At 31.6% G+C, this 24,414-nt stretch overlaps 3 protein-coding genes across 6 annotated transcripts; all 3 read left to right on the top strand.

The window, feature by feature from the left end:
• The first annotated feature begins 1,475 nt into the window (after positions 1–1,475).
• Positions 1,476–5,332, top strand: LOC132697112 (uncharacterized). Its single transcript, XM_060662404.1, has 6 exons — positions 1,476–1,677; positions 1,751–1,903; positions 2,448–2,476; positions 2,532–2,643; positions 4,040–4,156; positions 4,904–5,332. Exons 1-6 carry the CDS (start codon positions 1,513–1,515, stop codon positions 5,330–5,332), a joined length of 1,005 nt encoding a protein of 334 aa, XP_060518387.1. The 5' UTR covers positions 1,476–1,512.
• Positions 5,333–8,311: 2,979 nt separating this feature from the next.
• Positions 8,312–13,081, top strand: LOC132697111 (uncharacterized). Its single transcript, XM_060662402.1, has 8 exons — positions 8,312–8,335; positions 9,263–9,400; positions 9,993–10,073; positions 10,247–10,306; positions 10,366–10,461; positions 10,520–10,615; positions 11,151–11,237; positions 13,028–13,081. Exons 1-8 carry the CDS (start codon positions 8,312–8,314, stop codon positions 13,079–13,081), a joined length of 636 nt encoding a protein of 211 aa, XP_060518385.1.
• Positions 12,922–23,924, top strand: LOC132697013 (early endosome antigen 1-like). Of its 4 annotated transcripts, XM_060662241.1 has the most exons (13): positions 12,922–13,066; positions 13,575–13,715; positions 13,852–13,914; positions 13,982–14,122; positions 14,194–14,328; positions 15,345–15,676; positions 16,438–16,840; positions 18,148–18,327; positions 18,388–18,798; positions 19,779–19,993; positions 20,065–20,265; positions 21,185–21,383; positions 23,667–23,924. In XM_060662241.1, the coding sequence occupies exons 2-13, from the start codon at positions 13,605–13,607 to the stop codon at positions 23,811–23,813; spliced, it is 2,538 nt and encodes an 845-aa protein (XP_060518224.1). In that variant the 5' UTR covers positions 12,922–13,066; positions 13,575–13,604; the 3' UTR covers positions 23,814–23,924. The 4 variants fall into 4 exon arrangements, with proteins under 4 accessions (XP_060518224.1, XP_060518225.1, XP_060518226.1 ...); XM_060662242.1 differs by lacking the exon at positions 20,065–20,265; XM_060662243.1 differs by lacking the exons at positions 13,852–13,914; positions 13,982–14,122.
• Positions 23,925–24,414: the final 490 nt, after the last annotated feature.

The following is a 24,414-nucleotide window of genomic DNA, read 5'->3' as shown; positions in this document are numbered from 1 at the left end:
TATGTTTTCATTTTGTTTTCCTACACTATAATAATTATACACATTCCTTCCTTAACTTCTGGTATTTTGAGGAAGCAAGTTTGAGAAGGATGGATGTTGAAACAAGTCTCATCATGTTGAAAAACTCAGCAGGCGTTGAAATATGAAACAAAGAATTTATGTAGTTACATCTTAAATAAGGTGCACACTGAAGGTTTTCACTGGTTTTAACAAAATATCGGAAATATTTAATGTTTAATATTTAAAAAATCATCCAGATAAATTGACTTTTAGAATTTTCTATATTTAGTTTTTTTTTAGAAAATCGGTTTACAGAGTTAAGATAATTTTTTTTGAATTAAAACGTAAAAAAAAATAGTAAATAAAGTGGCATAAAACAGCAAGTCAACTTTTTTTCGCCATGTTACGTCGTCATGGCATTTTTACAACTGAAAAAAGATTTATTGCTAATTTTTAAAATCAACAATTTTTCCAAATAAGCAACCTTATTCAAAGTCACCCTTTTTTAAAATGCTATATACAATGAAATTATTTCCTTTTGAAAAAATTGCTTTCAACGGATTTTTCATTTTATTCTAATGTTATTTTTTAATCACCGTGTATCTATTTTTAAAATTTTAACGCAGACCACTAAAGTATGTTCTATACTTTTTTAAGAAAATCGACCCGAAGTAAGACGGTAAGATTTAAGTATACATGAAATTTGTCTAGAATTTTACAAAGAATTCAAAAATTATTGAATGCGCAGGATGTTCCATTTAAAATAAGAAAATATAAATACATAATATTTTAAAAGTATAAAGGAATCCAAATAAATTTGTCACTAAGATTTTTTGATTATTTCAACAGATTCTGAAAAAAAGGGGCCACCTTTGACATACTTTTTACAATTTCCTTGGCATCGAGGGATATATGGTGTATTTTTTAGGCATATTCCGACAAGAAAGTATGAAGAAACATTGAAGTCCAAAGAACAGCCGTTTCTTATAGAATTATTAACAATTATTATTAATATTTAAATAATGAACCACTTAAAATACACTGAACAAATATTTAGCGACTTCTACAACACAATAAGATAAAACCCATTTCAAGGTACTGCACGAAAAGGAAATGCGTTTTAGCACTTACATTTATCCAACATTCCAATTGTAAAAATGAGATTATTCTTTTAAAAATACATTTGTCGTAAAAAATAAATACTGAAACTGTATCATAAAAATGTTTATTTTTGCTATCATAAACCTAGATATTGAACAATTTGTCAGTTTTCTAAAAGCCAACACAATAGAATAGAATAAAAACGTATTGTCTGAAACCAACGCTTTTTATGACTTAAGTATTGTATACCTAAGGAAAACTCATACTTATTGGATATTCTTTCTTGATTGTCCCATCTGGTATGCTATCAGTCAAAGGCTACCAAATTTTACAATGATTGACATGTCACTTAAATATTGTTAATTTGTCACGAACTTATTTGTATTGCATTTTTTTTTTAATTTCCTGAGGATGTTCCCTTCTCAATCTAGTACATACGACATCAAGTGTCCGATTGTGGTCGACGGTGGAATTTGTGGAGAAAATAGCTCTCTCCACATAAATAAAGAGTTCAAACGTTTATACGAAGAAAAAATGCAAAGAATTGATCTCGAAGCATCCGGTGACTGCTTTCAAGTAAGTTACAGCATTGCTTAATTTCATAACTGTCGCATTCTCTCAAGAAAAGTGAGCCTTTCGTAAATTTTAGGAAAAAATTAAATTGCAACATGAGTGGATAGAAAGTCTAACCCAACAGAATGAAATGCTCGTTCAGGTTATTCAAGAACTTGAATACCAGGCCACCGAGAGAGTCCGACTCCTTCAAGAGCAGCTGGAGACTAGTGCGCAGTGTTTGTGCGAGGTTTGTGATTTTTGTATTTTGTACATGGTATTTGTAATTATTTTAAATTCAAAATTAATTTACAACGTAAATGTGCCACTTTTATTTGACATTCTGGGCTCATAATAACTAATATTACGAAAAACTTAATTAGATAGGTTTTTTATATGTTTTTACTAGTACACCCATTATAATATTATTGTTCGTTTTGTGTGATCATACTGCAAGTATTTATACAATGGTATGTAATTATTAACAGAGGAAATAATACACTCCATTTTTAAATTAATGGCCCATATGAGCAGCTATTGACATTCAATAAGTACCAACAACTTTTCGAAATTGTCAATTTATGATTAACAAAAAACAGTTTTAGCGATATTGCCATAGGTAATCATTCAACTTAGTCTTTCAATAATAAATAGAAAAGAAAGATATTAAGGAAATCCTATTATACAAAATTTATATAAAATTTTGTTAATAGAAATTTTTATATTATTCTATTGAAGTTTTTAGTTTTGGAACAAGGAATACGAAGTTAAATTTATATATTATTTATTTTTAGAATCAAAAGTTATTGCAAGATAGGGAAAGGTAAAACCGCACATTAACGTAATCGATGTTGGTCCTTTGCATTGGAAATTTTTAGATCCATTCAAGAATACCAGCAAAAAGTCAATTATTTTAATTCATTTGGTGATGTGGAATGTATTGCCAATGAATTGAAGTCCAAAGTCCAGGAATGTGATTCTCTAAAACAGGTCAGTTTAAAAATTTTCTCAACATATTTTTAAGCGTTCAATTGGGCCTAATATGCGTTCGTTAAATTCTGAAAATGTCTACTTGACATTATCAATTTATTTAATTAATTTATTTGTTACTTCCTCCCCTAAACTACTGAAAAAAAAACACTTTTTGAAATATCAGCTTTTGACTAGTATAATGACCGTTTCTTTAAATTCTTTTACTATTTTGCTTAGTTTTAGAAATACAAGTACCAAAACACCAAACATGTAGGATTTCCTTAAGATATGACCGTTCGTTAGCAGTTTTCGTCATTGAAAGAAATATGGAATTCTGAGCTCTTCTGTTGGATTTCTATATGCGATCGTTCAGTAATAACAGAGTGCCACGTTACACAAAGCAAAGCAGATTTTTTTAGCTTTGAAAATTATGCAAACACTCTATATACGCTAAATCAAGTCTTCTTTCTGAAGGTATTATTGCCATTTACCCCACAAAAATGGTGTAAAATCATTGTTGGAAATTATGTTAGATGTTTCAAGACGTTGAACTTAGAAAATATTCTTAAATTATAGAGAATATTGATTATACTCTGAGAAAACTCCGAACGTTAGGTTTTTTTTCTAACAACTTTTAACGGATGTAAAAATGTGAGAAACCTTGCATATAATATCCGCTACATTTGCTACAATTATGTTTCTTGATTCCTCGTCAGGTACCTAAAATTGACCATATTTACGAAACTTTCAAAGTTTTTTATCCTTTATAATTAGGAAAACAATTATTTTGAATAAAAATAAATGTATTGTCCACAGATTGTTTTTTTTTTTGCCCAACGATTGGATATGTTCGGAAACAAAAGTAAAACAATTTCATTACTTAACATTAACCAGAAATTTCATTAAAAATCAACTATCGATAGATATTAATTTGTTAAAATTAATTTGCAAATAACAAATACCGCTAAATTTCAGCAATATTTTCTATGGTAAAAGGTAAGACGTCCGGATAGGCGGTGAAAGAAACGTTTTTGTAGGTCTGGAAAAGCTTAACGTTTATTGAAAATTATGTTATGTTAATGACAGAAATACTTTCGAAACAAAATATTTATTGTAGTCCATCACCACAAACCGTAACTATCGAAAGGGTTGTTTTTCGATAAACCCCAGTGACACTAAGTGTTTTTTAATACCTTGGAAAGTTTGAAAAGTTTCGATTTCACTAATTTTAAATGTAATAGTAATTGCGCTGACAAGATACATGTGCGGGAAAGGTAATTTTTATCTAAAAATGTATGCGCTTTGTGCCGATATTTTTACAAAAAAATTCCAAAATGTGAATATACAGGTCTCATGATGGAAGAGGTATATGACAATATATTGTCAATATAAAATTTATATCTTTTGTTTTTAGATGATGCACAATATGAGCGGACGCAATATACAATTACCCGATAAAGAAGATGGAAAACATTCGATATATATAAAACAAGATTGGAAACTGGATTTTGAAAATTTTGATCAAATGCGGGTAAGTGCGAGTAATGTAGAAACTGGTTTCTTGGTGATACTGAGATTAATTTAATAAAATTAATAATAATTTAAATAAAAATGGTTTTTTCAAATAGTAAAATCCTCTGAATAATTGTGTGCTTTATCGACATATTTTAAAATTTGATACCAAGATTGTTAATTTTGAAATGGTGTCAGGCTCATTGATATTCATTCATGTTCATGGAAAAATAGATATAGAATGGTTTTGTCAATTTAATAATTGACACAAACCATGACGTATATTTAAAATGCTTTTTTGAAGAAGTAGAATCATCATCATCTTGAATGGGACACCCCATTGAATAATATATTAATAATTTTCCAAATAAAATATTTATTACTGCTCCGTTTGAATTTCTAAAAATTTGAAATTGCGATAGTATGGATCGATTTCTTTTGTGGCATGCAAAAGAGTGTATTATTAGCTAAAATGCTTAAAAAAACATTAAAAGTAAAACGCCTTTGTCTGACTACTTAAAAATTTTAAAATAATTCAACAATTCTTAAAAATTCAATCTTCATTCTTTCGTTAGTCGTTAGTTGTGAAAATGTATATATTTTTTTTAATACCACAGAACATTTTTAAAATATGCGCTTCGATTTAAAATATTTGACCTTTGGTAAGTTTGAAGAAAGGAAATTTAATAATCAAAAATCGATAAGATATTTCAATTGATATTATGACCGACAACTTTGAAGATAATACTTTTTTCTTTCGACTTAGGCTGTGCACAGTCTCTCGACCTCCAGCCTGAAATCCTCCAAGAGTGACCGTGAGATAAGACCGTCTCTAAGAATAAACCAAAATACTAAACGCGAAACCGGAAACAACACGCTGATACTAATAAACGCAGATAAAAAAGTCACCTGCAGCACTTCGAGTGAGGCAGGCCACGATAATGTTTACAGTGGCACCCATCAGACCAGCCACCCAAAAACACTACTTCCGATGTGTAAAAGCGAGAGTGAGCTGAAACCGACCAAAGAATGTTCAAAGGACATCGATTTAGGCAAATACAATAGTTTCATTCGGGAGCTGCATAGAGATTCACGCGGTAGCGCAATGGTTTCGAAAAAAGTTTCAGTGCCCAATCATATACCGGTTAAGATATACGTCAATAATTTAGAATGCAATAAACCATATGAACATTGATTCGTTTTTTTGTTCCCACAAGAACTTGAGAGCAACACATGTGATATTTTTAAATATTTATTTATATATGAACGAAAAAAATAATGGACATGTTTTGCCTATATGTTTAGTAGTTGTTAAATATTCTTTAAGCCCCTTACTCAAGCGGGGGTGTGTTCACAATGCTTTCCTGCTTTAAAGTGTTTTTTTAAGCTCCTCTCCTGCCTCCACTCCAACCAAAGAAAACAGTCACAAGTATCTATTGAAATTTTTAGGGAAACATTTCGCTAACTGTGCAGCGACTAACTAAAATTACATTTCTCTCTATTTTGTTGAAAACCCCACTACTATAGTATGATCGAAGCAAGTATTTACTCTGAAAATTTCTATGAATTAGATACGTTATAATGCCTGGTTTTTAATCACCGATGTGGTAATAAATATTCTATTATTCTCATGTACTCATTAATGGGATGATTTTGATGAAGCCCTGCAGGGTGCTATTCAACGGGTATTAATAAAAGCTTAAAACTTATAATCTTTAGAATTATTTTTAATCGTTTGTCAACCCATCTCCCTTAACATCTTATTATAGTAACAACTTTTTAAATAGTTTTCGTTAGTTTATAGCTTACAGAGTTTTTCTAGGGATTCCCTATAAGGTTTTGTAGTTTACATATTATAATTTTTAAAGAGATGCATTAAAAGGTCAATTATTGGGATTATAATAATGATGATGAAACCTGTACGAGCTTGGATAAAATATTGATCAATGACTTGTGTTAAAAAAATTGAGCAACCCTATTATGCCGAACAAAGTGTTTTTATTAAAAATGTTAAATATTTTGAATAATGAATCACATTTAATTTAATAAAACAATCTATATATTATTTGCACGAAACTATCAACTTACTGAAACTTTGGTTTGTTTTAATTAATTTTGGTTAGCTGGTAGGCTCCCCCTTCTCCATCTATAAAATTTTCAGCATCGCAATGTTGCGGTTTGCATCAAAAAGTAGCAATAATTTTCATTTTTTAAATGCTATTACTTTCTGATGATTTTTCTCTATACCTAGCGGTTTTCAAGATATGAAATATTTTCCAAACTTTTCGGTGAAACATACCCTAATTTATTTTTTTTAGATCCTATTGCTGGTTTAATTGAATATTTAGAAAGTTGAAACTGCTCGCAAGTTGTAGTGTCTTGGTTGCTAGTAAAAATTCACTATAGTCATTGCATCGACAAAGAAATCTTTATTAACGAGGTTTAAAAAGTGAAAAAAAATTGAAATGGATTGAATGGAAAACGGATCTGAGCCCCTTCGGACAGTTCCGGGATATTACCGCACGTGTTTGAATTTTCAAGTTTGTCAATTCTGACGGTACTGTCAGTGAATATATTTATGTTATTTTGCCAAAAATTCACCCAAAAACTAACGGTCGTAAAAAAAGTATAGTATGCAACACGTTTGTAAACTTTTAAATGCCGTCTACCGCACTTGTTGCATAATGTACTAATTTTCTACTCCCTTCTGTAATATGCCTAATTATACACCGACAGCGTGCGGAAAGCGCCACTTTACCACGTGAGTTTCTTGTCCCACGGATCGAAGCCCCTTTGGACATTTCTGGGATATTACCGCACGGGTTTGGGAGCAATCGGATGTTTCCGGAGATTTTACAGTACTTTTTTCCAATTTTGTGTAATAGGACAAAATGATGATGACTGTACATACCAGCAATTATTACTCTACAGCTTTCTAAATAATCTAACTCAACAACGAGAATTTAAATTGACCGCCAATGTTACAATCGAAAAATATGGAAAATAAATAATAATAATAATATATGGAATATAAAAATATGGAAAATAAATAATTTCTCGATGACCGCTATATATGGGTGCAGAAAAATATGTTACAAAAATGTTGAGGAAGTGATAGTGAAGCCCCATTTAAAAAATCAAAGTCGTCCATACTTTTGGATACAGGCGGTAACACTGCGGCAGTTTAAATATTTTAGATCGGTAGAAGAGTCGAAAAGCCAATTTTCTGTCAAATTTTTAGCAAATTGCTATGTTTGAACATGTGCATCTTCTTTTTGCCTTGTAACCAGCTATCCACAGGGAGCGGTCTTGATGAATCACATGAAGTTTTTTACCAAAATAATTGAACACAAAATCTTTGAAAACATTACTAAAATTTCAATGATAAATTAATGTTTTAGAAAATTGATCTAACTTTTAAATATGCTATAGGAATGAACGGATGGAACAATTAGTAACTTAGCAACTGCTAAATGAATTTTTTAAAGTTAAAACGCACCGAATAGTGATCCGAAAATATCCTCGGAAATACCTTTCGAATTCGGTATTACGAACCGCATTTTTATATTTTAAATTTCAACGTTCCATTCTAAGAACGTTAACTGGGGAGAAACAGAATTTTAATATTAGCTTCTTTTTTTAGGTGGTCGAAAACACTCGGAATTATTTACAAAAACGTGCGAAATATATCACTGGCAAAGCCCGATTTTTATCGGTGAGAGATTTCGTTGTTTCAAAACGAAACCGCAAACAAATAATAGGTTATTATTTTAAGCGTCAAAATTGTAGAACGAGTATGAAAAAAAAATCAGAAGGAAAATTTCCGAACAAAGTAACGAACAAATCCAGGGTAAAATTTCACGGTGCGATTGTATTAAGCGAATCACTTCTCGAAGACCAATTAAATTTGATGAAGATTTTGATCGTTAAATTATTTAACATTAATCAAGGATTAAAGTATTTAGAGGAACGGACATTATCAGTTGTAAGGAGCAACGCTAAGTTCCAATGAGATTTTTTAAAGAAAGCATAGTAAATTAAAAAAATAGGGTCTCTTTTAGGTCTGCGGACTGCAATACATTCTCAAAAACTAAGATATTAATGTCAGATTTTGCAGGAATTGCTGGAAAAATCTGGTTCAACGGTCAGGATTAACAAAAATTACGTCCTTGAAATGGAGGAACAATTGAAAGCATTCGTAAGATATTTTCGTCACTTAATAAGCCGAATATCATTAATCTCAAAAAATCACAATTTACACTATTACAATCTGAATAGAGTTTAGAGAAGTTTTTCTGTACTGTTGCTGTGCCATCAAAAAAATTATCAATCTATCTATTACAATTTCTACAATGAGGTTAAGGATTAGGAGGATTATCTATTTTTCATGAATGAAAATTAAATTATTTTATATTTTGGACGTTTCTTAAAGATTGTTGTACTAAATAATTACAATCTAATATTATAAATTTAATTATAAATAGTATAAATATAAATCTAAACATTCTTGTTTCAAAAGTTTGTAAAAATTTTGGGTAACAACATTCGTCGCCAGCAGATAATGACATAAATTTCTTATTATATATATATATATATATATATATATATATATATATATATATATATATATATATATATATATATATATATATATATATATATATATGCATTTCTTAGTAGCAGTTTTTAAGTTTTCATCCCGCACTCCAACTTCCAGTTCAATTTCATCACTTTTTACTGTCATATCAAAACGATATTGCAGCAGAAAATTCTTCATTTGATACATAAATATTTTCGAAATTAAAAGCTGTACGGGTAATTCAAAAACGAAACTTAAAATCTAAAAACTGGAGAAGTTGCTACTTTACTAGATATAGTGTTTAATTTTTTTAACAGACACATCTCAATCTTTATTTAGTATAAACGTACTGACAATAGCAACAAAACATACCGCTCTCCAATAGATCTGCCTGTGCTCTTTACCTTTTCTCTTGAAATTCCCTTTATTACTGTTAAAATTGACAGAAATATAGGAATTTTTCAAAAAATATTTTTAAAATATCTTACAGCTATTTCGTTCTGTTGCTGTGAGAGTAGCATACTTTGACGTGTAATTAATTTTTAGCTTAAAGACCGAAATGAATATAAACGCAAAACCAAAAGCTTTGAGAAACAAATGAAGGACTATATTAACGAAAACGATGTGATAAAAATCGAATGTCAGAAACTCAAATCCCAAATAGATCAATTATTAGCGGAAAAGGTAAAATATTACATATTCAAAATATCCTAAACGAACGTGTCAAGGATATAGAATAATGCAACCAATATTGCAAATGTAATTTGAAAAAATTTTGACAATAATGTAAACCTGATATTTATCATTCTTGAGAGGGACATATTTTAATTACTTTTTTAAAAAATTATAAACAATTTTTCTTAATGGTGTGTTGTTAAAAAAACCTTTCTTACAATCTAAATGTACTAAATGTCTAACGCAATTTTACCAATAATTGTTTAATTATATGAGTTATTTGGTATGTCAAATTTTATTTCACTATTATTTTTTTCATTTATATTATGATTGCCTTGAATTTAATACATTTAACTACTAACCGATTTCTTAGAAATAACAGATCACAGTGAATTCAGTTTGCAATTTTTTCTGGAAGGTGTCCATAATGCTTCCTTTAAAGCCGAATTAAAGCAGAATTAAGCTTCCAGTGGAGTAAAAGTTAAAGTATTTTGTAAATCCAACACATCTATTGCCAAATTGCAAAATATGCTCTTCTTAGCAGACTAATTTGTTTTCTTACAACGAAGCAAACGAACTTTTACATCCTTGTGTGCTGTAGCTCGCCTGTCGTTGTAAAATCGACGACCTAATGGAAGAAAACAAAAGAGCGGTTGAAAAGATAAATGAGCTGAAGGAAAAGGTAAGTTTATATCTTTCTTAATTCCATCAACTTAACAGCGTATTGATTTGTGATAACGTGACCTTTTTTTTGCAAGTCATATGTATTACAGAGTTCTGATTTAACAGAGTATCATGTGGTCACAACTACATTATTCAAGAAGAAATAAATAAAATCGCTTTTTCTTTTTGCAGAACAGAAATTTAACAATTAAAATTGACACCTTCCAACAACGCAATCAATTGACAACTAACGTAAGTCGAACAAGCATAGGGAAGACATATTAAAATACACATTTTCACTGATTTAATAGCTGACACAAACGGAAGTTGGAAAACTGAACGCAACCATAGAACAACTGCAATCTAACTTGGAAAGAACACAATTGGTACAAGATCAAGAAGAAAGAGTCAGTAGCAACGGCTGAATGATATCGTAGTTAGTTTTTTATTTTTTTTATTTCCTAGAGACATCAAGAAAAAATAAAGCGATTGAACGAAACAATTTTCAGATTGGAAGAAAGACTTAAACAGTCATTTACTAAGTTTGACAGTGGCAAAAACGTATGTTCTTTCGCTAGTTATGATATTAATAGATTGTAGTTGCTTATCTATCCTCTATGTTTTAAAATGTTTGAAATAATATGTCATAAAAATAATATATCATTATAGGCCAACTATTACACGCTCTAGCTCCATTTAGTAATCAATATTGTCCATTTTAGGTAAAGTTTTTGATTATTCTGCAGGCTAGGTAGAATCTTTACTCAATAGCATAAAGTCTTGTTTAAAAAAAACAATAAAAATATTAACTGTAACTACCAAACATTTGAAAATTATTATTATTACATCAATATAATGTATTATATTATTGGGGCTAAAATATTTTCAAGACAGCGTGGGTGGTTATACTGGATTCTAAGGTGTCAACTTAGTTATTTTATTTTCCATAATATATGAAGTATTATCGAAATGAAGTATAAAAGATGGAACATTTCTTTTTCAGATGTCAGTTATATTACATTTTTAAGGCAGTTTCGATTTTGGAAAAGGCAGTTTCGATTTTGGAAAAATAATTGAGTTTTGTATCTGGTTTCAGATATGCAAAATTTGCAAACGCAAATCGAGAGTTAGTTTTGCGGAAGCTGCAGAGGTCAGTAAGTCGGGCAACGTAAATGTAAAATTTGTAAGAGATACAAATTTTAGGAGCAAATTTATTTTAGTTTTTTGATACTTTCCTATTTAGCTATACTTAATATTATTCTTCTACTCTTTTTTCTTTTTCATTTTTTTACTTTCATGGATCTAGTGTTGCATGATGGGTGTTTCCTAACATCGTTCGTAAAGTGGTGAATTAAATGCCAATTTTTAAATTAGAATTTAGTATAAAAAAAACTTAATGACTCAAGCTATTTTCTAAGGTCTAACACAATTTTAAGAAAAAGATTACATTTCAATTTATTCGTGGGCATTCTTTGAAGTGGTTTTTATTCTTCTCCATCAAAATGAAGCCAAATTCACAAATAATTTAAATTGTTTAAAAAAAAGAGTCAAGTAAAGGATTGTTATATGTTGTACCGTGCGTTCAATTTTTCTTGATAACATTTAATTGGCTGTAACTGTAAGTTTTTTCCAACTGACGTATAAAACAAAATACTAATAACAACCCAGTGGTATAGATGGTCATAGATGGACATACTTTATAGATCAAAAGTTAACTGAATATCATTATTTGCAATTCTTAGAGCTCCAATATGCATAGAGAAGATTTATCCCTAACTATATCAGCGCTGATTATATGGCAGCAAGATGGTGCCCTCCTCACAATGTTGTGCAAGTTAAAAATTTTCTTTACATGGAATATCCCAGGGGTTGGATAGGGAACGGCGGAACTATCGATTGGCCAGCTAGCAGCCTCGACTTAACTTTAGTAGATTTTTTCTTTTGGGGACTCTTTAAAAATCACGTGCAGAGAAATCCTTCTAATAATGTCGTGGAACTTCGGCAAAGGATTTCAGAGGCAATCAATCAGTTAAGAGACAATCCGGAAACGTTCCTAAATGCAAGACATCATACAATTAGAGTGTACGAGAAATGTGTTCAGGAAAATGATGGTCAGATTGAGCAGTATTTAGAATAGTTAAAGAATTTTTTACTTTAGTGTGTCTTGTCATTTTTAGTGTTTTGGTTCTTCTTTAATTTGTAAATAATTATTGTTGTTGCAGTTAGTCAACAACAATATTAATAAGTCAACATATAACAATCCTTTACTCAACTTTTTTATGAAAGAATTTAAATTATTTGTGAATTTCGCTTTATTCTGACGGAGAAGAATTGAAAAAAAAAACACTTCAAAGCATGCCCACGAATAAATTGAACTGTAATCTTCGTCTTGAAATTGCGTTAGAACTCGCCTTTCCAATTTCCGAACGGCCTTGGAAAATAGCTTGAGTCATTAAGTATTCTGGATTAAAAAATCTAATCAAATTAAAAACCCTTCTAATTTCAGTGAAAATGTTGACATTTTTCAATCTAATATATTTTGCCCGATGAAAAGTTCATATTACCTAGAAAAATAATTTGCATTTGAGTTTTTGCATATTAAATTGAAGCAATGTAATTACGATCGAAATGTAGTTGAAAGATAAATGAAACAGGTGTTTATTGAAAGTACACTAAAAAAAGTCTCGAAATAAAAACTCAGAACACCTCTGCGTTCATTAAATTTTTAATTAGATTCTGAAATTATTTGCAACGCAAACACTAGAAAACGCTCCAAACCCAAAACAAATTCATTAGCTTTTTAAAACTGCTTCAGACTTATATTCACGCCATTGTCTTCGCAGCTCGTTCTGGGTAATACCCATTAAAAATAACGTACACTGGAGCACATGCAGTTCTAAAAATACCAACTCCAGTATGTGCGTGGACGCGGTTAAAATTATAAACCTTTTTAGTTTGGTTTCTCACTTATAGGTGCAGGTTAACTTAGAAGAAGGGGATGAATTGAATGCGGTAAGTGCGTTTTAACCAAGCGTTATTTATAATCATTATTCATTATATCGTATTAAAAGTTCTTGTCGTTATCTTGCCTATTTGAAATTTCACTAAAAATTGGTCCTATAGATTATTTAGGCTCAATTAGGTAAATTTTTGAATATTTTATTGACTCAGGTCTTAAAAATTAAAAATAAACAGTTATTACTTTAATTATCGTATTTTTTCTATTTCAAGTTTTGTTCACTAGATATATTTAAGTGAATTTAGTTTATATTTTAACAACATTTACAAAATTGTTATACCCAACAACAAAGCAGGTTTAGGTTTATTAAATATGTATAATAGGAACCGAAATTATCAAGAAGGAAAGAATCAGGCGCAAGTTTAAAGTTGGAATGCTAGAAAATCACATTTCGAATTAAAGATAAAAAGACAAGATATAACAAAATAAATAAACACAATTTAATTATATGTTACATTAAAATTCTAACGAATACATCGAGTACATATATTGCGATTCTAGGCTGAAAGTAAAGTTAAATTCCAAAAAAACATGGAAACGGAACAACCAACTTTCGAAATAAACCGTTTGAAACATAAAGTTGCCCAGTTAGAAGCCGCACTAAATTCATGTGAAGAACGGGCATCAAATCTCCAAGCAGCAGTAAGATTTTCTATTTTGCTTTCGTTTTTCCAATAACGATTTAAGCTATTGGATTGCGAGAAATATGGAATCGTATTTTATATTTGTACACGCTATATTTAAAGCTTGTTTTTGTTGCTTGTTTTTCTCTAATTAGGTAGATCTTTATTTAAACTCCATCGAGATGCTGGAATGCGTCGAGCAAAACACTAATGAGGAAGTAAGTATATAGCCCTATGAGAGGTTTCCTATCTACAGCTTGCATTTTTGTTGCTTCAACTTTTCAGTTCTGGCTGCAGAGTCGAGACTACGACAAATTACAGGAATTAATAGTAGATTTAGAAATTGAACACTGCGACAATCTTCAAACGGTGCAAATATTGGAAGATCAAATAACTAAACATAAAAAATTATTAAAAGATAAAGAGGTAATGACCTAGCTGGCTTGTATTTCGATCGCCACCCTATAAAGCGTTTGCATAAACCGATGTATTTTTAGAAAGAAACTTGCGAATGCAAAGACCAAGTGAAAAAACTAGCCAAACAGAAAAAATGCTACGAAGAAGTGGTTGCCTATTTCAAAGATGAGATCGCGGTAATGGCAGAACAATTGAATAATTTACAAGAACTGCTGGTGAGTTTGGTCATGAATAACACGGGCATGGCAAATAAAAATAACCAATATTATGAGTTTTTGGCATTAAGTTTTAGTTTGTAAACAATTAAAAATTGTTATGTTAGACTTACCATTAAAGGGTGGTTTTGAACTTAGTTTTATTATTTCTAAATTTTTTGCCTTATCAGCGTCAGCGTGGCATGGCCATTTTCAGCTTTTCCAATTGTCTGCATGAGAAAAAATACCTCAAAGAATCACTCTGTATAACTTTTAAACTGCTCGAGGTAGCGATTTTAAATTACAAATATTCGCGATAGTGTTTAGCAAAGGTTACGTCTTAAAGTCACACTTTGCGCAACCTGATCCGTGTTTTAGAGGTAGCTAGTAAAAAAATTATAATTTACTATTGTGGTTATTGAATGGAAAGCCGGAACTGTTCCGTAAAAAACAAAGATGCACAAAGATGATCCTAAGAATGTAAAAGTACTGTTATTATTGTCAAATTGCATATATCATGACCATTTTCATAAAAATATGGTTTATGATGTTTTAAAATTTTATCATTTTCATTAGGTATTTGGGATACTCTGTAAAAACGTAACAGAATGTATTTTATTTATTTTTTTTTGCACAAACAAACTAATCTTGCTTTTTTACGCATTTGAGGGACTTCCTGTATGTATGCACCTCAGGTACAAGTGCCACATTCTAATTTTATTTTTATTTCTAAAAGTCGAAATTTTAAGTACGTTTCTAGTGAACGCAAATTGATTAATTGTGTAATTAGGAATCAATAATGCATTAGTTCTGGTACTTTTTGAATTTGAATAAGCGAAACAGGCCGCAGGCACACAGATCATTTTTTCCAAATAAAAAAAGAACTACACAAAATTAAAAAAGTGGAGAAAGGGGTTCTGCCTTAAGTAATCATCTGAATTTAAAATCGAAATTGAAAAAATGAATACTTGTAAATTTAAAAGTTAAAGAGTTTCTGGTCGGTTCCTTTCTTTTATTGTGGAACTTTATTGTTTCAGACGTTATCCAACGAATCGTCGCAACAAGAATCACAAAAGTTTATGCGAGCATACGCGGAAATACAAGAGCTGAACGAAAACTTGTCCAGTCAGTTGTGCGGATGTCAGCAGAGAGCGGAACACGAAAGGCGATTAAATCAATTGTACGAGACAAAGATATCAGAACTGCAAAAAAACATTCAGGAGAAAGAACTCGATCTGTGCCGTCATAAGGATACCATCGGCAACATAAGTGAACAGTTGCAGTCCTGTCTCAGACAAAACCAGGAGTTTCAGGCTACCGTATTTCAATTGAACACCGCGACTATTCAACTGCAACGGGCAGTTAAAACGTAAGACAATATTTTGTTATTTAACCGCCCTGTTTCTCTGTTCTCTGATAGACGGTCCTTGCAAGATAAGTTTCGATTGGTTTAAATTTGGCTGTTTTTTCTTATTTACTCTACGGTTCACAGAATCCAATCCTAGCAAATTTTAAGTTGGTCGGTGGTTTAAAAATACTTCATACAAGGCAAGCGCCAAAAATTATAATTGCGACACTGCCCTGTGCTCAGGAGTGCATGATAGTAAAAATGGTGCCTCGCTCAAGTATGTGATTCTAGTTGATTTCCGTATTCCCAATTATTTACCAATCAGAGGTCGCCGAACATGCTTCAAGATATAATAAAATATCAGCAGTATTATTTAAACCAACTCCGGACAAGACGTAGGTTCTTTTTTCCGAAAAATGCCGCAGGTTTTAAACATTGAAGGTAAACAAGAAACACGCATGAAATAAGATAAGGAATAATAGAAAAAGTACAAAATTATTTTTTAATTATTAATATTTTTTTCAAAAATGTTTTAGATAATTATCATTTTCCATCTCCCCACGTTTAACTGCACTTACAAGCTAGATATTACTTTTTTCTGAGGTTAGAGAACGCCTCCATCGATGTTAGTTCACACTTTATAATTGCTTCGCGTATTGCTATTTCTTGAAAATTTGAGACTGAAATATCTTGATGACCAAGATGCGCCTTTTCCAAAACATATTCTGGACGTTGATAAATGCAGTACATTTTAAAAAAATTACTTGATGCGTATCAAATAGGTACGAGGTTGAAAATGAGTCTATCAAGCAACGTTCTCGCGAATGTCAAGAAAGGATCGAGAGTTATTCGAAGTTGTTGGGCGAATTGAAATCCAACTTACAAGAAAAAACCACGGAATGTTTGAAATTTGAAAAGGCATACAAAAACAAAAAAACTGCCTTGAATGCCGCGCAAAGTGAACTGTGCGAATGCCGCAAAAAAATGCAAGAAAATGAATTGAATATGGTCGACGTTCTGAATGATCTAAAAGAGAAGCTGTCCATTAGCGAAGATTCTAACAATAGGTTGTTCGAAGAATATGGAAAACTGCAAGCTCATCTTGCAAGCGTCGCAAACAAGGAGGCCGTGAAAGACCAAGAGATCAAAAGGTATAGAAAAATCGTCGGAGAGTTGAAAGGCACGGTAAGTGGTAAAGAATTCGACATACAAACAACTCTTATATTTAGAGGACGTAACAACGAAATGAAAATACTTTAGAACTTTCAATCTTTTCAACATAGACAACATTTTGAAATTAATAGGTTATTTGAGGAACGTGTTTCCAAATTTTTCATTTGATTTTTAAAAATTAGTGACCACTATAGACCAAGCGGTTTAGTAATGAAATATTATAAACATAACAAACTTAATATAACATATACAAGGTGTATCATGCGGAATATCAGGATTTAAACAATTTGAATGAAATGTTTTCAGGTTATAAATATTTACATAAAGGTTTCTCAGGAATAACTGCTCTCTTACTAAATATACCTTTTGTTAGTTGGTTTCATCTAAAAGTTAAAAGAACAATTTACGAATAACTAAAATTAAACTTTTCGCACTTTATGTCTCCAAAATCCATTTTCATTTTTGGACTGATGACCGATTAAATCGTCATATTTTGCAGTCAAGAATTTGCGGTAATAGGTTTCATGGTAAAGATAATGTTTGTTATGCTTATAATTACTAGGCCGCCATATGTATCGATGTTTCAAATTAAATTGAATGAATTAAAATAAAATGAAAAACAAACGTAAAGGGCTTAGGGAAATTTATGGCACTACCAATCAATAATGTAGATTATTGATTCCCTACAAAACTTGTTAATGTTTACCAAGAAAAAGGTGTAGCACCACGTGACAATCTAATCTATGATTATGTTTTCAATATTTGTGAATAATATATTACGGTACAAATCCAAAAAGTAAAGTTTTTATTCTCTAAAATACTTGTAAATGACTTGTAGTTATCGACCATAAAGCCAGATAACTTGCTTATTAATTGGCTAATGAAGAAGAGTTCGCTATAGAAATTTACTCCAAGATCTTGTTTGAAAGAGTAAGCACTGTAATATTTATAATATGCAATAATGTTTTGCTTCCTAGTACAGCTCACTACTTTCCACTTTTCTCTATTTAAATTTAACCCGCTTGTGCCAATTTTGTAACAACGTTTACTAAGAAAATTGTTTTTATTTATTAAGAACACTTGAAGTTCCAAGTTGTCGCACCCCTGGTATTTTATTGTAAATAAACCTCATAGTAGGCACTTAATTTTATTAGAATTTTACCACTTTGATTTAAAATTCACTAGTGAAATTACATTGCGTAAAAGGCAAAACTAATATGCCAACCATCCGTAACATGCATATTATGCTACATCAGATAAATCATATAAATAAAATCGTGAAATACATAATCTCTAGGTTTTTTAAACTTTGCTTGAAGATGATGGAACTTAATTCAGAACTTACCAAAGGATTAATTCAAAAAGAATTAAAGGAGAACAACTGCAACAACAAGAAATGCAAGAGAAACGCGGAGGCAACTTCGAGAAGAGAAGATTCATGCAATTGTCCCTGCGAAGTGGAATTCTATCAGAAAATGGTGGATATTCTCAAGAAATCGGTAATTGCAATATCAGGAAAGTTCCTCGTTATATAATAATGTTGCATTTTATTGCTTTAGATCACTGATTTAAAGGCGAAATTAACGGACGCGCAGCAAAAGAACAAGCAACTAGAAGAAAGCGTAAAAAGAAAAGACACTGAAATCGCAGAACTTGGCAAAATTCAAGAAAATAAAGACAAGGAGCTGAACGACTGTAGAAATTTGATTACCAAACTGACAGCGGAACTTCACGATGCCCGACAAAACGTGTCGAAATTAACAGATTTGACGAAAAAGTTGGAGAAAGAAGTAAGTCAGCTGAATCAAGATCTCGAAGTGCGTACTTTGCAACTGAACGAAGACAACAGAAAAGCGCAAGAAATTAATAGTAGCAAGTGCGTTCAGTTAGTCTGTGCTCAGGATGAAATTCAAAATTTAAAGGAAGAAATGACAAATGTCTTGAAAAGAGTCGACAAACTTGACAAAGAGGTAAATACAAATTACCAAAAAGCTACTTTACCGAGGCTAAAACAGGGAATTCTCAATTTCTGCATCACCATCACTATTAATCTTAACGTAAAAATAGATAAAAGAAATATTTTACAGAACAACAACTTAGTTAAATATAATAATCCGTTTTATTCACAGCCGTCACTGGAATTAATAATTTTAATCTCAGATCTGAATTCAAATCTATTAAGTTTCATTATATGCCCTAATACGCTATGTGAGACGAATAAAATACTCTTTTTTTGTTTTAAATGTATTTTTACAACCAAGCATTTATGTGCTTTTAGTGATGAAATAAAGGAATTATCTCGCTTCAATATTGCTATTGTTGCTGTGTTGCATTTTAGTTTACATTCTATAGTCTCTTAGCCTTTCGTTATATCTTTCGCTTGTTTTTTTTTAAATAGGCCGATTCGTCAGAAGGGTTTTGTTAAGTTTTGAAAAAAATTTAAAAATACGTGCAAATTTGGTAAATAATATTACGAAAAAAAAATGTTAAATTTTATTTAAAATAAAGACAGGTTGGACGGAAGCTGGTTCGATATAGCTTTCTACTCACAAAAAACTGTCTAACCATTTGCGCAAAACATTTCGCGCAAAAATTGTATTCACCATTTTACTTCATTCTTCACACATAGTTGTTGACTTTTTTACTTGTAAAATAGATATACGAAAATATTGTTTGTTGTTTCAACCGCGTCAGTAGCAGCTTGAAAACCCGATAAAAAAGTGACTTGAAAATATCCACACCATTTGCAAAGAGTACTAGTTTTAGTGCGCATCAAAAGTTATCCACAACGAATTGAAAAACTCCCCGAGATCCCCGAGCAGTGCAATTCCAGCACGGAAATGGATCTAGTAGAAACTTAATTCTTTTATTAAATAAATTAAATGTAATCGTGGGTTGCGTCCCCTTAATAGCTTATACCATTGGCTCAATATTGACAACTTAATTTTAGAATAAAATGCTTCGTACTGAGAACAACCAGTTCCAGTGTACGATAACGTGTTTGAGGGACAAAAGTGACCGAGTTCAAAGACAATTGGACCAGTATAGGGAAGAAATGCAACACGTCACTGCCGAAAAGTGCGAACTGATGCAAGAAAACAAACACCTCGCAGATCAAATGAAAACGTTGCAGTCATCCTATTACTGCATAAATTCGCAACAAAGGTAAGACTGGGGGACATGAAAATAGTTTCACCCTTTTACCGTTTTGTTTTTTTTTTTTTTTTTAATTGAAGAGGTACCGAGCAATTAGTAAAGCAATTAGAGGATGACGTGGACAACTTGATGAGTAATAAAGAGGAAATATGCATCGAAAGCAAAAATATTATTAGCAACGTTCAAGCTTGGTTGCTCGAACAAAAAAGTATTATTGCATATTTAGTCAAAAGGCAGAAGGAGTATTGCTCGACAAATCAAATCTTAAAACATAAGATAATGTATGGCAGTCAGTTGTCATTCTTTTACTAATTTAGCGTGATGCATGGACTAACCCTTTTCTTAAGTTGCAATCTCAAATATATTGCCACGTTTCACACGAAATAGCGCTTTTAAAATCAACGAGAAAGTTGAATTCAAGATGCAAATTTAATGGACAATTATCGACTTATATCTGGGAAATACTAAAAAATAAGCCGAAAAGCATTTATATAAACCATTGGAATAGATATGGGTAAAGAAAAAGTGGTACTTATGTACTTTTTTTACTTATTTATTTTATTTCATTTGATCTACTGCAGTTAAAATTATATCAAATTTTCTAGTGACATCATTATCATCACATTAAGCATACATGAGCGGCTTTCTTTCATGTTTAATTAATTCTTTAGACCCAATGAACTGGGTTGAATCATCTTCTCCACTCATCGAGACAGAGTCCATTGCCGTCAACTCCCATAATATGACGGATTAGATAGCAATATCATAGCAAGTTAAAGCACACTTTCCCTTGAATGTCGATTTCTCAACCTCTAATTTGGTTTCGGCAAAAATTGGATGAGGACAAATCGTGTTTATTTCCAGGATTGTTGCTGATTGATGTTGATTGAGTATATGTATCCCACTAACTATAGTGGTAACATTATAAACTCTCCTATCTCCTGATAAAGGACCGGGAAGGCTATGTTCAAATTATGGGAAAGTGAGTCCGGGTTAGGAGTTCCAAAGGTGCTGTAGGTTTCGGTATAGGAATTCGCCAGACAACCTCAGAGAGCCAAGCTCCCTTATAAAAATGTTGCTTTTCCCATTGATATTACTATTTCCTTGACTAATATCGCGTGATTTTATTGCAGTGTTATTTGCTCCCAAATATTGTTTTTTTATCTATTAACATTCGGTGTGAAATGTTGTCCATTATAGGGAACTGCAAGGACACAAACGGCCTGTCAGGCCCATACATAAAGACAAAATGGATGATTCTAGAACAAAAAGGCGCACAGAATGTGTTTCGCCTTGTAGCCTGGGATCGCAAGGTATAGCGTCGGCTTACGAACATGAAAGTCCTTCTGGCAGTCCTTGTCCTAACGATGTCTACGATTGGTACTCCTCGACTTTCAGGGTAAAACTTTTTTTTTTAAATGATAGCAAAAAAAATCTGAGAGTATTCTTCAAATGCGTATGGAATCTCATAAAACATTTATGAATGTGTTTCACATTCTATCCAATCGAGTTATATATTGGGGTACGTCACCGCTTCCAGATTGTGGTCGAATTTCTTACCTGTTATCGGTGGTAACGATGACTGTAACGGTACTTCACACGCTACTAACAAACCAGCGTTGCATTTTACATAAAGGCCTATTTAACATTTATTTTAAAAACAAATCAGTTCGTGAATGGCAAAATCATCAATTAGTGATGAGTCTAAACGTTACTTCGAAATGTCAACCATCCAACGTCTAATCTCAGAACATAAGAGAGAAATGGGCTGAGGACTATATGAAGAAAATCTCAAACAAACGCTTTAAAAAATGTGTTAAATATGTTAAGAAAGGTAAAGTTTGTTCATAGATATAAGAAAGTGACTAACTGCTACGAATAAAGGAAAGACCCGGGCAAGCTGTAAGGATGAAATATGGCCGAACAGATCCGTACTTTGCTTAGAATTTAATTATTTGTGGTTTTGTTAGGAAAGATACTAAACAATATTTATTTATGTATGTATTGTTATTACCTAATTAAATTACTTAAAATTATTCACACAATATATCAGTATCACTATCGCTATCATCGCCTGTTCTAATTATTATTTGTTCTATATTATTTGCAATATGAATATACGATTTTTCTGCTTTTTCTATATGTTTAACAGAATTTGCCCGACTTTGTCGAGGGATGTTAAAAAATTCTGTTTTTATAAGTTTGAGAACATTGGAGTTAACAGGCAGATGGCAGATTTCAGTTGGCGCCAAACATGTTCAAACCTTAAAACTGTATGCCCTAGGTTTTTTGCATAATTATCACAGACGTATTCCTTTTGTAGGTTCAAGCTTTGTAGAACCTCAATTAATTGCTTTTTGGTATAATTTTCTTGAAAATAAATGTCGTTATTATACATGTAGTTTTGGATTGTCTACTGTGATAACTTGCATTGTCCATTACAATTACGCTATTAGGAGGAATATTTGGAACTAATTTGTTTTTAAACCAACTTTCAAATAAATCAGCGGTGGTGTCTTTATGGTAATCCAGAGAAGAATCTTTAATATTTTTCGCAGACAAAGTCCATTTGAAATAAAAAAATCTTTAGAGCCCACATGCAAAATTGTTATTCTTTTACCTTTTTTTGATGGCGCGTTTGTTTTACACTTATCAGTTGAGTCAACCGAACCCTTTTCCGGGGTATCATAAGTGTCGGAACAGGTTTCATCCAAGTAAATAATTGGCCTTTGTTGTTCTCTGTAAATCTTAATTTTTTCTAGATATTCCAGTCGCCATTTCCGAATTGTAAAAGATTCCATTAAAACTTGCCTTTTGTCAATTTTTTTAAATCTAAAACCCATGTGTTGAATACACTTCCATAAGGTAGTTCTGCTACATTTAACACCGGTTTCATCTTTTTCAAGCCTCCTAATTAAGATATCTAATGTAGGCACGCTTTGTTCCTCGTATAACTGGTAAATTTTTACGCCATATTATATCTTGATCACTTTCATCTACACTCGAGAAAATGTCAGCATCGCTTGTTTTTTTCCTCGCTGAAATGGGGTTATTCACAACTTTCCAGACAGTTGATGTTGGAATTTTGTTGGAAGATACTTGCTTGCTGGCACCACGTTCAATGAGAGTCAAATAAACATTGTTTATAACTTCCTTAGTCTCGATAGAATAGTGTTTTCTACATTTGGGCGGGAGCATCTCCTGAAATACACTAGACTCGCACATATTTTGCATAATTCGCACACGATTCAACACACGCTGTATTATACACGAAATAAGAATTATCACTAATAAACTTAAACTAAGTAGTATACCAAACCAAAGAATATTAAACACAGGTAGGTATAAAATTATTTTCTATTACGGACCACAATTTTACCTGAATTTAAATTTCGAAACTTTAGGTAATAATCTTGTTGCATTGTATGTTAATAACCACCCTTGGATAATCCCATTCAAAAGCAATTGGTCACTTTCTTATATCTATGAACAGACCATAACCACAGTTGTTAACTAGGTAAGAAATACGAGACTGAAAACAATGATGTTTTTGTAATACTTAAAACAGATTTTTAAGGAGTGGAATATATAATTCTAGACATTTACAGCGCGCCTTGTCGCTGAATATCATAATGTATTGTACAATTGTCATTCAGTTAGCCGTACTCTTCTGGTCTTGTAGAGCGAATCGGAGAATGATTCAGCTGATGAAGAATTGTGTGTCACGAGATTGAATAACTTGACGCAGGAAATGAGGAAATCAAACCGAGCGTGGCTTCACCAAAGTAAAACATATGGTGATTATGGAGTGTCCAGAGAAACGAAATGAAGACATATCGCTTATGTCACAACTTATATACAATGTGTAATTTTATCATTTTATATTTATGCAATAAAACTGGAAATTTTTCTTAAATTTTTTTTAAACTGACTGGTCAACCAAAGCATCAAATAAAAATTTTGTTAAACCGTGATTGTATCACTTAAACTCTTCTCGCAACACTCATTATTTGCTTAGCTATATGATTCATTATATTTTTAAGGAGTTGGCTTCGAACAATTCAGTTTTATTGTCTATTTGTGATACTGAAAGAAGCCATGCCCTGTATTACCAATTAAGGCAATTAATCGTATGAGAGGCCAATTTTTCAGCAAGACGAGACTGACCACATACCGCTGAAATTACTATAAACTATCTCCACTACTTCCCAAAATATTAAGAAAACATATTCACATGTACTAGCTGTTGTAATTTTTCTATGTCAATAATTTCTAAAATATTAACTACCCCGCATTACACAACACACATTTCTGCAGTCAAAAGAGGACATTAACAATTCACGACTAGATACTCAAGTGCACAAGGCGGCCAAGTAGAATGAGCTATAAAATCCACATAATATAGATAGTCAACGACATTATTTCGACTT

The sequence above is a fragment of the Cylas formicarius genome, unplaced genomic scaffold (genome assembly GCF_029955315.1).
Source record: "Cylas formicarius isolate icCylForm1 unplaced genomic scaffold, icCylForm1.1 PGA_scaffold_1__22_contigs__length_36826433, whole genome shotgun sequence".
Lineage (NCBI taxonomy): Eukaryota > Metazoa > Arthropoda > Insecta > Coleoptera > Brentidae > Cylas > Cylas formicarius.
This window is presented reverse-complemented; position numbering and strand designations above follow the sequence as displayed.

What these genes read in the sequence shown, in the direction of transcription:
- LOC132697112 (XM_060662404.1), top strand. Translation starts at nt 1,513, where the DNA reads ATGTTCCCTTCTCAATCTAGTACATACGACATCAAGTGTCCGATTGTG. An exon ending in CATCCGGTGACTGCTTTCAA is followed by an intron (nt 1,678 to 1,750) that starts GTAAGTTACAGC and finishes CGTAAATTTTAG; the next exon opens with GAAAAAATTAAATTGCAACA. An exon ending in AATGTGATTCTCTAAAACAG is followed by an intron (nt 2,644 to 4,039) that starts GTCAGTTTAAAA and finishes TTTTGTTTTTAG; the next exon opens with ATGATGCACAATATGAGCGG.
- LOC132697013 (XM_060662241.1), top strand. Translation starts at nt 13,605, where the DNA reads ATGGAAACGGAACAACCAACTTTCGAAATAAACCGTTTGAAACATAAA. An exon ending in AATTATTAAAAGATAAAGAG is followed by an intron (nt 14,123 to 14,193) that starts GTAATGACCTAG and finishes ATGTATTTTTAG; the next exon opens with AAAGAAACTTGCGAATGCAA. An exon ending in TCGACAAACTTGACAAAGAG is followed by an intron (nt 18,799 to 19,778) that starts GTAAATACAAAT and finishes ACTTAATTTTAG; the next exon opens with AATAAAATGCTTCGTACTGA.
- LOC132697111 (XM_060662402.1), top strand. Translation starts at nt 8,312, where the DNA reads ATGGAGGAACAATTGAAAGCATTC. An exon ending in AGGAACAATTGAAAGCATTC is followed by an intron (nt 8,336 to 9,262) that starts GTAAGATATTTT and finishes ATTAATTTTTAG; the next exon opens with CTTAAAGACCGAAATGAATA. An exon ending in AGTTTGACAGTGGCAAAAAC is followed by an intron (nt 10,616 to 11,150) that starts GTATGTTCTTTC and finishes ATCTGGTTTCAG; the next exon opens with ATATGCAAAATTTGCAAACG.